Genomic DNA, 12,617 nt, shown 5'->3' with positions numbered 1-12,617 from the left:
CACTACCATATCCACCAAATTAAATGTGTTCTCAATATTGGTCCAATTTTTCAAAATCCAGAGAAACATCACACAATTTTGGCAGGCACAAGAAACAGAGTATTGTTTGTGAAGGGAATTTTGTTAAGGGCATGGCCACATATAATTCTTTGTAGCTTAAAACCCTAACTTTTCCCTTGGAACATTCAAGTGATCAAACAACTGGTGACCCGATGTTTTTAAAGATTGGCCGACCTATTTTAATTCAGAACGAGAAGAGAACTTGTGTTGTTAGCTGGATTATAGGCCATTATGCTCATTAACGATAAAATATAAAACTTTTATACATGTATTGTCAGTAACTTAACAGCTAGTGTTGAATAATAAACTACGAGGAGAAAAACATTAAAATCAACTTAAAAACAATAGTTAAATTTTAAATTTTAAAAATCATGGCTAATAAGCCGAAGAGCAAACGATACAATGGAGTGATAGAGATTTTGCTTGCGAGGCATATGATGGCACATTCGCTCCTTGTGATAAGGGGAGGCAGGAACAAACTTTCATTAGTTGTATCATGAGACAACTTCACTTCCAATGCATCCGGCATCCCTAGACACCAAGGGCGGCAAGCGAGGGAAATGCATGAAAGCGGAGATGAATGGGACACAAGCAGTTAATTAGGCACATCGCTTTCGGTTTGGGCATTGTGCGAGGGCCGCTCTCGAATAGGCAGCCTGTGCCGTTGTCTGTTCTTCACATAACACCCGTTCTTTTCGATAGCAACTCGTTTATTTTTTTTAAAGAGAATCCATTTCTAGCTTTCTTCACCTCGCTTGATTGTAAAATCCATCGATCAGAACTGTCTCACTTTTGTTTCTTTCACGGTTCACCGTGGATCCTGGCTAAAATAACTAAAGCAAATTGGCGAACTGGTTTAGTTCAAGGTCTCTGTTCCCAGCCGAAGTATAACAGAAAATGTGAAACTGCATCCTACAGTTTACAAGCTGAGATGTACTTGGTACTGCAGTGGTAAGAGGAGGTATTTAGCTTCCTCGCAAAACCAGAATCCCGTCAGTGATATGTGTAAACTCGAAATAATGATAACCCTATTGGTTAGCTGATTAAACTAGAAATAATGAGCTGCATGGGTCTTAACGAGTCGAGTAGTATATTTTAGTGCAAATGATAACCCCATCAGTAATCTGTGTAATTAAGCAAGCTAAAATTAAGCTGAGGTGCCGTAGCTAAACGTAATACTTCCTCAATCCCAGTTTGATCATCTCTAATAGCAAAGATAATACTCCCTCTAATCCAAATTAATTATCATATATGTTTATTCACCAAGATTAAAGATAATTTAAATCGCATCAATCAGGACACGATGCACACATTCTCCCACATTACATGTATCGAAACATCATGCTAAGAGCAAGGATAATAATAGAGCTCACTTCCTACTATTAGGGCACCCATAATAGTTATCTATAGGCTCTCTACAAGAGATCCATATCAGCATATTTTCCTATTTGAAAGTTATTAAATGAAGAGAGAGAGAGATCAAAGCTATCTACTAACCTGGAGATAGTCTATAGAGAAAAACGAGGCAATGTATTAGAGAGCTATAGATACCCATATAGACATTCTATTGAGGTGATTTACTATTAATCTAGTCTATTGCTGAGATGTACATGTTTTATAGAGAGCATCTTACTTTACCATTGCGGGTGCTCTTAGCTAATCTTAAAGCCAACACATATAATAGATTAGCTATAAGGTTGGCTACAATTTTCTTCTCATCTCTCTATGTCTCACTTATACATTAATTGCATTTGTCTTGGAGCTTGTGTTAAGCTAGCTCTTGCATGAGAGCCAACACCCTTAATTTTTTGTTATATCTCTCCTCCACATAAGCTTATAGTAGCCTTATAGCTCACTATTATACTTGCTCTAAGAGCAAGTTTAATAGTATAGCCCACTACTAGCTCTATATCATCTATAGTCAATGTAATAGCCAATTCATACAATAGTTGCTTACTATACTATTAATATTTGGTCCCACCTATCATACACACATTACATCTTGGAGTCCGTGCTGCAGCTGGCTACATATCTTAGCCCGCTGCTCTTCTCTCTCTTTCTTTATCTCTCTAAAATATGTTTATAGCTAGCTTATAGACTGCTACTATACCCGCTCTAATAACATCATAGCATGTACACATTCTCCAATGCTGCATTAATTGTGTTCCGATGAAATACGTGTCCATACGGTTATATCAGAGCAAGTACAATAGCAGGCTATAAGCCAGCATAACTACATAACGAGAAGAAAAGAGAAGAGAGAATAAAGCGGGCTACATATTTATAGCTAGCTGCAAAATGGACTCCAAGACGTTGTGTGTATATGAGAGGTGGGACCGGGTATTAATGGTGTAGTATATTTTTATAGATAACTATTGTATAAATGGGTTATTAGATTAGCTATAGATAATTTGAAGCTAATATTTAGCTATCATGACCAATTTGAGAAAATTTGAATTGCATTATATGATAATCAATTTAGGAAGGAGGGAGTAATGGACTATAAGGTAACTATATACTTATAAGAATAAGAGAGATAATAAAAATAATAAAAAATGTTGGCTCTTATGTAGGAGCTAGCTTTGCATGTGTTCCAAGATAAATACACTGAATGTATAAGTGAAAGTAAAAGAGAGGCAAAGAAAATTTAAAAACGCCCTTATAACTAATTTATTATATATATTGGCTTTAAAATAGACTAATAGGTGGCAGTTAACTCTACTATTAAGCAAAAGACACCAAGACTAAGGATGCCAAAATATACATCATTCTTAAATTAATCTTTATCGGTTAAGGAGCTATATCATTTTGTGTCCCGTGGTTTTACTCATGCTTTAAATACTGTATGTCATTGTGCAAAAAAAAAGTTAGTCTTAGTTACATACGACGTATTCAATGATATATATTTACTTTTGCGCAAATAAAAGAAAAGATACTTGTTAAGAGATGATCAAAATAGGATAGGATAGAGGAAGTGCAATATATGATTTTTCTATTAATCCATGATGAGAGAGAGATACTTTAGAAAATTCACTCGGCGGATCATCGAATCTCCCTACCATCAGCCCAATGACACGTTAATCACACAGCCAAGATGCTCTCAATAATGGCCCCATTTGCATCACCATCCACGACGCAAATTTCCCAACGATGGAAAACAAAACTGGTTAATCACATTCGCATAACAAACCATCGATCCATCGCATCACATGGCAGCAGAGCGCAGCGGCCGGCCATTGGTGAATCCTGCGGTCCCCCGTGCGGGATGCTCAAATTCATCCCAGAAACGGAACAAGTATGTCCACGTTCATCGGCAAGTCCAGATTCATAGATATGTCCAGATTCATTCTAATCTAGTACTAAATGTAGTAACATATTATATTTCAGATTCGTAAATATATCTAGATTCATTGTATTAGTAAGTGTCACATCTAATACTCCCTCCATCTAGTTTTGATAAGCATATTTTTAAATCTGAAAAATTTATTTTGATAGGTATATTTCAATCTAATCACTTATCATCTTAATGATTTTCTCGGATTTAATGCGTGGCTCTCCATTCTTGCATACAAGATTGGCTAGATGGGCATCGAGAAATATAAATATTAATGAATCGCTTGTTTACAAGGAATAACTAGTAGTATATTTAAATATATGATAAGCAGAATTACTTATTTTTGTCATTGTGGCAAGATAAAATATGACTATGAAAAATAGATGGATGAAACATTAGAGCAAGTTTAATAGTATAGCCAACTACTAACTTCAAATTATTTATAGTCAATGTAAGCCAGTTCATACAATAGTTGCTTACTACATTATTAATACATGGTCCCACCTGTCATACATACATTACACATCTTGGAGTCCGTGATCTAGCTGACTACAGATCTATAGTCCGCCTCTCTCTATTTTTATCTTTTTAAAATATGTTTATAGCTAGCTTATGATCTGCTGTTCGTCTGCTGTTGCACCTGCCCTTAAGAGAGGGAGTAGCCCCCACCAACCCCTCCCCACGGTGCAGGGCTCACCCTCCAGTCCCCAGCCTCACGGCACCCTTGATCCGTGATCCGACGGCCCGATCCGTGGCATGACGCGCGCGCCGGGCCCCACGCTGACTAGACCGCCGCATCCGAATCCCCAAGAGGGGATTATCCTCTCGCGCACGAGGCCGCTCGAACCGGCGCCCGCCACGTGCTCCCCCCGGCGTCGCAGACGCGAGGCCCCGGAGCCGCGCGCGCCGGCTATAAATTCTCGGCCCGCATCTCAGCAGCGCACAGCATCACACTCCCCACCCATACGCATCCATCCACCGTCTCAATCTCGGTAGTAATCCTCGCGGCCTCGCCGTTAGTTCCACCACCGGGCGCCACCATGTGCGGGATCCTGGCCGTGCTCGGCGCCGCCGACTGGTCGCAGGCGAAGAGGGCTCACATCCTCTCCTGCTCCCGCAGGCAAGCACGCCACACACCCCCGCCCGCGCGCTGCACATGCACAATATCTTAATTCTCTTATCCATATTTTAGCCGGACGCATGCATGATGATCATCGATCACGAGGGTGATGGGTGATGAACGTGCCGGTGCGACACGTGCGTGCGTACGTGTTCACTGTTCCGGTCACCAACTTGTCATGCACCCACCGGCTTACCGCTCTTGAACTTTGCTAGAGTGAAGAGGCGTAGGGATCATGGCCACGGCCTCATGGGGGTGTGGTGGTTGTTGTGGTTTTGTCCTTGTTTATGTATTTTTGTCTCTTTGTGAGGGGTTCGCATAGGAATCGTAAGGATGAGACAGTAATAACAAAGGACCGACCCAGAAAAAAGGAACACGGGAATCTTCGTTGTGCATTAAGACCCATGGGTTTAGATGTTATTTTTCGCTGTTGCCGTGATGCGTATACTTGCATGGTTCTGTTGGGGACGGATTGGTTCTTTCTGACCGGGAGACTTGGTCCGGTGTGATATTGTAGGCTGAAGCACAGGGGACCCGACTGGTCCGGGTTGTACCAGTGCGAGGGAAACTTCCTCGCTCAGCAGCGTCTCGCCATCGTCTCCCCGCTCTCCGGCGACCAGCCGCTGTACAACGCGGACCGGACCATCGTCGTCGTGGTAAGAGAACTAACTCATCCATCAATCCATCGTCAGTTCGTCACATGTGACAAGAGCTGTCACGTCTATCTAGTTTGCTGTTTACTAAACCTTTTGTGCTGGGTGGGGATCGAATTGAAGGCCAATGGAGAGATCTACAACCACAAGAAGATCAGGAAGCAGTTCGCCTCCAAGCACACGTTCAGCACCGGCAGCGACTGCGAGGTCATCATCCCGCTGGTGAGACCGAAATCCGCCCCTGCGGAACGTAATCAAGGAGATGAAAACGATTAAACGTAGCTGGATGTACTGATACTGACGTTACTGCTTTTCGCTGTTGTGTGATGTCTCCAAAAGTATGAGGAGTACGGCGAGGACTTCGTCGACATGCTGGACGGCGTGTTCGCCTTCGTCCTCTACGACACCCGCACCAAGACGTACATGGCCGCCCGCGACGCCATCGGCGTCAACCCCCTCTACATCGGCAGGGGCAGCGACGGTACGTACGCCGCCGTGTACCACTCTGCTTCAATTCTTCACGTCTCTGCTGTGACCGGAACCGAGAGAGAGAGAGACTTGACTTGAGTTCACTGATGATGTTTCATCTGTTTTTCTCGTCTTCTTCCTTGGCTGTCGCCGTCATGCACAGGCGCCGTCTGGATATCGTCCGAGATGAAGGCGCTGAACGAGGACTGCGTGGAGTTCGAGATCTTCCCTCCGGGCCACCTCTACTCCAGCGCCGCCGGCGGGCTCCGGCGGTGGTACAAGCCGCAGTGGTTCGCCGAGAACGTCCCGGCGACGCCGTACCAGCCACTCCTCCTCAGAGAGGCCTTCGAGAAGGTGCCAAGCTATAACACACTGACGAGAGCTAGCTAGGAGAGATGGCCTTGTACGGTAGCGTGATGGTGACCGACACCTCTGACACTGACCGTGACGTACTTGCTCTGCTCCGCTCCCTTTGCAGGCCGTCATCAAGAGGCTCATGACCGACGTGCCCTTCGGCGTCCTCCTCTCCGGCGGCCTCGACTCCTCCCTCGTCGCCGCGGTGACCAAGCGCCACCTCATCAAGACTGAAGCCGCCGAGAAGTTCGGAGCTGAGCTCCATTCCTTCGTCGTTGGCCTTGAGGTCTGTGGCTTTGCCCATAGTTTTTGGGACGACTTATCTTGTTATGTCGTCTTCTCTAAGAACCATGGAAAGTGATTTTTTTTTTTTTTTGGCTTGTTCTTGGACGTTTCAGGGTTCCCCTGACCTGATAGCTGCACGAGAGGTCGCTGACCACCTAGGAACCATCCATCACGAGTTCCACTTCACTGTCCAGGTAAAATGAAAAGAATAAAAATGTAGGAGTAGCTGTCCAGTGCAATGATCGACCTGACAGAATATCCAGCTTGAACAGCTCACAGAAGATAAAACATGTCTCCTAAGCAAAATTTCAGATAATTAAAGATTCCAACCAGAATTCGTAAGGCAAAATTTTGCCCCAAACCATATCTCATATGGATAACGGCTGGGTCAGAAAACTGACAGAAAGATGAAATATTTGGCCTTTCTTAGGATGGCATCGACGCGATCGAGGAGGTCATCTACCACGACGAGACGTACGACGTGACGACGATACGGGCCAGCACGCCGATGTTCCTGATGGCGCGCAAGATCAAGGCGCTCGGGGTTAAGATGGTGCTGTCCGGTGAAGGCTCCGACGAGCTCCTCGGCGGTTACCTCTACTTCCACTTCGCCCCCAACAAGGAAGAGTTCCACAAGGAGACCTGCCGCAAGGTAGCAACCGCTGACACTACAACCGCGACTAACAGAAGCTGTTGCTGAAATTCCTTTCTGATGCTGGCACGAAACTGTCTCTGAATTTTCTGACTCTGATGTACGTGCAACGCAGGTGAAAGCACTTCATCAGTATGACTGTCTGCGTGCTAACAAGGCGACGTCTGCCTGGGGACTGGAGGTCCGTGTGCCGTTCCTCGACAAGGAGTTCATCAACGTCGCCATGAGCATGGACCCTGAGTGGAAGATGGTAAATTTCTCGTCTTACATGAGGGGAAACAACTGATGTTATGTTATAGCCCCATTTCTGCTGATCAGAATGTGTTGACAATTTATTTGTGTGCATGCAGTACAATGCTGATCTTGGTCGCATCGAGAAGTGGGTTATGAGGAAGGCGTTCGACGACGAGGAGCATCCTTACCTGCCGAAGGTAGAAATGGCAGTTCTTTTTTGTTTCTTCAGATGCAATGGTAATTTTGTCCGTGTTCTGAACTAATACTTCTGAAATTCTCCACAGCACATTCTGTACAGGCAGAAAGAGCAGTTCAGTGATGGCGTCGGCTACAACTGGATCGATGGCCTGAAGGCTTTCACCGAGCAGCAGGTACTAATTACCGACCATTTCCCTGTGTCCTGTCCTATAAATCGCCTAATTAAATTGACCCCCGTTTACTCTGTCATTTCTTCAGGTCAGTGATGAAATGATGAAGAACGCTGCCAAAGTGTACCCGCACAACACGCCCGTCAACAAGGAGGCGTACTACTACCGCATGATATTTGAGAGGCTCTTCCCGCAGGTGACTGATGTGTATTCAAGCGTTGTACAGTACAGTGTAGTACTACTACACTTGTACTAGTACTAATTTGGAACCGTGTGCTGACACATGGTGAAACGCGAATCTTGATGCAGGAATCGGCGAGGGAGACGGTGCCGTGGGGCCCGAGCATCGCGTGCAGCACGCCGGCGGCGATCGAGTGGGTGGAGCAGTGGAAGGCGTCGCACGACCCATCCGGCCGGCTGATCGCCTCCCACAACTCCGCCTCCGCCAACCACACCAACCACGCAAACGCCAACGCCAACGGCAACAGCAACGGCAAGGCCAACTGCAACTGCGCGATGGCAGCCAACGGGACGAACGGCGTCGGCCTGGTTGTGGCCAACGGGACAGCCAACGGGAAGATGGAAGCATAACGCTCGAAGCTGGCCGGCCGGACGGCCATTGATCGCGCTAGCCGATGAGATCGTCGACGGCCGTGTGGTGTACACTAAAAAAGGATAAAGCTAGTACTAGTAGGTGTGCGTGTTTTCTCACCAATCGCCCATGACATTGGCGCGTTCTGTAGTACTACCCGTGTACGTGCGTGTTTGTTGCCGCTGCTGTTGTACTGTCTCCCCTTGTCGTTGTACGTGTGCGAGAGAGACCGATCCAAGTATGTGGAGAGTGATCGATCCCTCATCCGAACTCATCCTTGAAACGATACACCGTAATTAATATATCTCCTCATTTTTCGCTGTCATTATCCGTATCCTTTGTCCGCTAGCTGCTACCACTAGTCACTAGTGGGCTTGCGTTGCGTTGCGTGCTTGTGACTTGTGAGAGCCGAGAGGCTAGGCTACAAGTGGGCGTAGAGGAGTCGGTTCCATGTGTCCGGCACGCCGGGGATGCACCAGTGGATGCAGTCGGTGTAGCGCTGCGGATCGGCCTTCTCCTCGTCGGTGACGAGGAGGCCGCCGGTCTCGGTGTAGACGGAGACGTGGGCGTCGACGCGGTGCTCCGTGAGCTGGGTGATGTTGAGCAGCGTGACGGGGGTCCTCATCCTGCCCAGCACGTCGGACATCACCTCCATCATCCGACGGTCGGAGCCGCTGCCTCGGTAGCCCCGCTGCGTGATCGGCCACGTCTCGTTGTAGCACCTGATTCCTCCTTCCCTTCCCCAGTCCTCGCTCCTGGCACACGGTACACGATATTTTAATTACACCCTTATCAATCATCGAGCAAGTCGGAGAGGATGAGTATGAATGTATGATGTGTGTGCCTCATGTGCGTGGTGGAGATGGACATGAAGAAGACGCGGGTGGTGGCGGGATCGACGTTGGAGTCGACCCAGTTGGCCCACGTCTTGAGGCCCAGCCGGTACGCCACCCAGGCGTCCAGCTCCTCGTACCCATCGTCCCCGAACGATCCCCACCTAAGAAAGACGTGTCGTGTCGGTGTCACGGGGTGTGGGGTTATTTTTGCTTGTTGGACGGCATCGAGATTTATCGTTCGAGTGACGGGTGGCTTACACCGATTTGATCCTGTAGCCGGTCATCCACCAGACGTAGCTGTCGAAGACGAGGATGTCGGCGCGGCGCCAGTGCTTGCCGTGCTCCTCGATGGCGTCGACGTGCAGGACGCGGCCGCCCGCGCCCAGCGCGATGTTCCGGTCCGAGTTGGACTCCACCAGGAACGGCGCCCAGTAGAACTCGATGGACGCGTTGTACTCCTGCGTGCAGATTTGCAGTTAGCCGAGAGCTAATTCGAGGCCTTCTCTCTGCCGGCGGCCAGCGCCGTCGTCGTCAAGCGGGTAGGGACGTACTTTGACGGTGTAGACGGAGAGGGTGCGGCTGCGCTCCATGGACTTGGCGCCCGGGGTGTCCGGGACGGCGGAGTTGACGAGGCAGACGAAGGAGAGCCACTGGCCCAGCTGCAGCGAGTCGCCCACGAACATGATCCGCTTCCCCCGCAGCTTCTCCAGCATGGACACAGGGTCAAACCTGCCATGGTACACGATCCGGTCCATTATTCTCCAGCAAAGTGCCAATGTTGGCCCAACCCAAATACAATGGAAAAAGAGGATACTGTGGAAGGAAAGATTATAGGGAATATCTTTACAGCCCTGTTCGAGAACCCAACGGAGCGGAGATAAAGTTTTGAATTTTCGTGACATGCTTCTCAAATGGCTAAACGGTGTATTTCATACGAAAATTTTCTGTATGAAAGTTGTTCTAAAATATCAGATTAATCCATTTATCAAGTTTGTAATAATTAAAAGTCAATTAATCACAAGTTATTACCGCCTCGTTTTACGTAAAACACTTAATTTTCATCTTCAGGAGATTCAAAGAGAGCCTACGTCGTTTAATTGCATCCTAAATCGTAATACCAGAAATCTTTACCCTTCATCTTTGCAAAACCATTCAAATCGGGTCCCATAGCAGTATTAAAGGCTGCTTTGACTAACATAGCCAACAAAAAATAATAATTAAAAGACATGTGGGGGCCCACATGTAACCTGGTTCACATGTTAAGGTATTTCTATTTCCTCCAAATCCAAAGCGGCGGCCAGCGCTGATAGGAGGAGGGGGCAGTGGCGGCACCTTGCCTTGTTACGGCCAAGACGGTGGGAGAGAGGAGACGAGGTGATGGCGATAGCATGGACCAGATCCGGTGTCGACAACGCCCTATCGAAGAAGAGGCGGTGGAGGTCAGTCCGAGAAGGAACCGACGGTGGAGGGTGGCTGACAACCCAGAGGCTAGAGAAGAGCGTCGAGACCAGTGTCCTAGCGGACGGAGAAGGCTGAGTTGGCGAGGGCCTTCCACCAGGAATGGGCTTGGTGGTGGAGGCCGTCGACTCGTGGCGGTGTCGGGTAGCTTGGACCGGCGGAGTTCCTGATAGGGCTGGTACGTGGAGATGAGGTCTTGCAACCCCCAAGCGGCCTCCTCCAAATCGGCAGCTACCTCGCCTTCCCACGAACGACTCGCTGGCTCCCTTGCTTGCCACCTATTCTCCTCCTTGGATCACCAGCAATCCCTCGTCGTCGACCGTTGACCTCCCACCTCTACTGCCTCTCGCAGACAGGCTCGCCGACCACCATCCCTCTCCCCATTAGCGAGCTTGAAGAGAGAGAAAAGGTAGGTGGGGAAGAGAGGAGAGGTGGAAGTCTACTTAGATGTGAGCCCCATATATTTTTAGTTTTTTTTTACTAGGATGCCACATTAACTAAAACAGACATCTATACTACCTTAGGACTTGAGTTGAACGGTTTTGCAAAGGTGAGGAGTGAAAATTTCTAGTATTACGATTTATAGGGATGCCAATTAAACTCGATGTAAAGATGAGGGATGACAAGTGGACTTATTCCAGATTATGGGGACCTTGGAAAGAGGCACTAGGAGTATGACACTGATGAACATCAAAATGCCAAAAAGGAAAGGGGAAAAAAGCATAGCTGAATAATCTGAGATTATACCAAATTAAGCACCACTGAAATTAGCGCATACGGTTGCTTGCTGACCTCGGGAGAAGGCAGTCATCAAGATGCCAATCCCAGTATAGGTAGTCGCTGTCCGGCCTGCCGTTCCTCTGGCAAGAGTCCTGCCTGTCAACGTATGGGCACGTCTGGTCCGTGTAAGGCAGCTTCTTGGACCTGTCGTACGCCCAGTACCCATCCGTCACGCTGCACCGGGTCCCGTTGAACGCCATCTTCGGCGCTGGCGGCGGCGTTGCCGTTGCTGGTTCGACCGAGAGCACCGCTACATCAGCAGAGAGCAACGCCGACGTCCTCATCACGGTCCGCAGCGACGTTCTCTTCTTCTCCTTATCTGTCACCTTCTCCTTGACCTCTGAAAAGATCAACAACTGTCAACTGGAGCACTATAACATGTACGCTGCAGAAGGTGGAGCTAGGCGCAATGCATGGATGCAAATATGCATTGCAATCTGCAACTACGTCGATAAGTTTATGCCACAGATTGCATTAGTGTTGTGAGTGATGATTAGTGATGGGTTTACCAGTGAGACCCCGGAGGTCCTCTGTAAAGATGATGCCCGCGAGAGCCAGCCCGCCGATGATCGCCACCACCACTGACAGTGGGGCCCGCCCCTTCACGCGCTTCATTGCGGGAAGCTGAACCATGTGAGCTCACTACGTGCAGGCAGAGGCACTGATGGTTGGCTTCTTCCAGAGTGAGCTGAGGTTTCTGTGATTGCAGCTTCAGGTGCTTTAGTAGCAGATTATTGGTACCTAATGGTGCTCATGCCGGTGCAACTGCAGCAAGAAATGTAATTAAAGTGAGGGAATTATATGACTGTACTGTCAGGGACAGAGCTGGTGCACTAGGCACTTGCTTTTTAACGACCTATTTCACTTGAGTAGGAGTGAAGCAAAGGCAATATTTGGAGTTGAGACAGCCAACCGAAGCATGAGCATCTTTTACTGTATTTCACTGTCGTTGTCAACCCGAAAGGTGCTGAAGGATACTGCTTTGAAGTAGAAGTACTAGGCATTATACGTGCTAACTAATCTGATACTGTTCCAACAAATTGTGTGCTCAACGCCTGAATCAAAAAACTGCTTATTGGCCCTGAGCCACTGAGTGTTTGCCCAACTGCTTCTGCTGTAGTGGGCAGGGGCAGCAAGTTTCAGACCTGAGTGGTTCGAAAGCTGCAGATCACTAAATCATGCTTTGCACTTATGGAAGAATTGTACGATATCATCGTTCAATTATACTGCCTGTTCAGCGCCCGATTTATTTATTTAATCGGTTATATTATGTGGTAATGTAGTTGCCTTCATGCTGTGCCGTGTACCACTCGAGACTTCGATCTCCATCCGAGAAAAGTCCAGGTTTGGTCCCTCAACTCAACTATGGCATTGTTCGGATGGTCTATCCACTTTTTTTTATTAGAGAAGGGCATTTTATACC

At 47.7% G+C, this 12,617-nt stretch overlaps 2 protein-coding genes across 3 annotated transcripts; one reads left to right on the top strand and one right to left on the bottom strand.

Moving 5' to 3' along the window:
* Window positions 1–4,322: 4,322 nt before the first annotated feature.
* On the top strand, window positions 4,323–8,445 carry LOC127767032 (asparagine synthetase [glutamine-hydrolyzing] 1). Its single transcript, XM_052292233.1, has 13 exons — window positions 4,323–4,514; window positions 5,032–5,170; window positions 5,291–5,389; window positions 5,507–5,648; window positions 5,799–5,989; window positions 6,114–6,275; window positions 6,388–6,468; window positions 6,705–6,926; window positions 7,042–7,176; window positions 7,277–7,357; window positions 7,445–7,531; window positions 7,617–7,724; window positions 7,838–8,445. Exons 1-13 carry the CDS (start codon window positions 4,435–4,437, stop codon window positions 8,117–8,119), a joined length of 1,809 nt encoding a protein of 602 aa, XP_052148193.1. The 5' UTR covers window positions 4,323–4,434; the 3' UTR covers window positions 8,120–8,445.
* LOC127767034 (probable xylan O-acetyltransferase 8) lies at window positions 8,396–11,960 on the bottom strand. Of its 2 annotated transcripts, XM_052292234.1 has the most exons (6): window positions 11,704–11,956; window positions 11,207–11,534; window positions 9,508–9,685; window positions 9,215–9,414; window positions 8,965–9,117; window positions 8,396–8,875 (listed from the first exon to the last, which is right to left on the bottom strand). In XM_052292234.1, exons 1-6 carry the CDS (start codon window positions 11,825–11,827, stop codon window positions 8,542–8,544), a joined length of 1,317 nt encoding a protein of 438 aa, XP_052148194.1. In that variant the 5' UTR covers window positions 11,828–11,956; the 3' UTR covers window positions 8,396–8,541. The 2 variants fall into 2 exon arrangements, with proteins under 2 accessions (XP_052148194.1, XP_052148195.1); XM_052292235.1 differs by lacking the exon at window positions 8,965–9,117 and having other exon boundaries at window positions 11,704–11,960.
* Between the last annotated feature and the right edge of the window lie 657 nt (window positions 11,961–12,617).

Source organism: Oryza glaberrima, chromosome 3 (genome assembly GCF_000147395.1).
Source record: "Oryza glaberrima chromosome 3, OglaRS2, whole genome shotgun sequence".
Classification (NCBI taxonomy): domain Eukaryota; kingdom Viridiplantae; phylum Streptophyta; class Magnoliopsida; order Poales; family Poaceae; genus Oryza; species Oryza glaberrima.
This window is presented reverse-complemented; position numbering and strand designations above follow the sequence as displayed.

What these genes read in the sequence shown, in the direction of transcription:
- LOC127767032 (XM_052292233.1), top strand. Translation starts at nt 4,435, where the DNA reads ATGTGCGGGATCCTGGCCGTGCTCGGCGCCGCCGACTGGTCGCAGGCG. An exon ending in TCAGAGAGGCCTTCGAGAAG is followed by an intron (nt 5,990 to 6,113) that starts GTGCCAAGCTAT and finishes CTCCCTTTGCAG; the next exon opens with GCCGTCATCAAGAGGCTCAT. An exon ending in ACAAGGAGACCTGCCGCAAG is followed by an intron (nt 6,927 to 7,041) that starts GTAGCAACCGCT and finishes CGTGCAACGCAG; the next exon opens with GTGAAAGCACTTCATCAGTA.
- LOC127767034 (XM_052292234.1), bottom strand. Translation starts at nt 11,827, where the DNA reads ATGGTTCAGCTTCCCGCAATGAAGCGCGTGAAGGGGCGGGCCCCACTG. An exon ending in GGACCTCCGGGGTCTCACTG is followed by an intron (nt 11,535 to 11,703) that starts GTAAACCCATCA and finishes TGATCTTTTCAG; the next exon opens with AGGTCAAGGAGAAGGTGACA. An exon ending in TCTCCGTCTACACCGTCAAA is followed by an intron (nt 9,415 to 9,507) that starts GTACGTCCCTAC and finishes ATCTGCACGCAG; the next exon opens with GAGTACAACGCGTCCATCGA.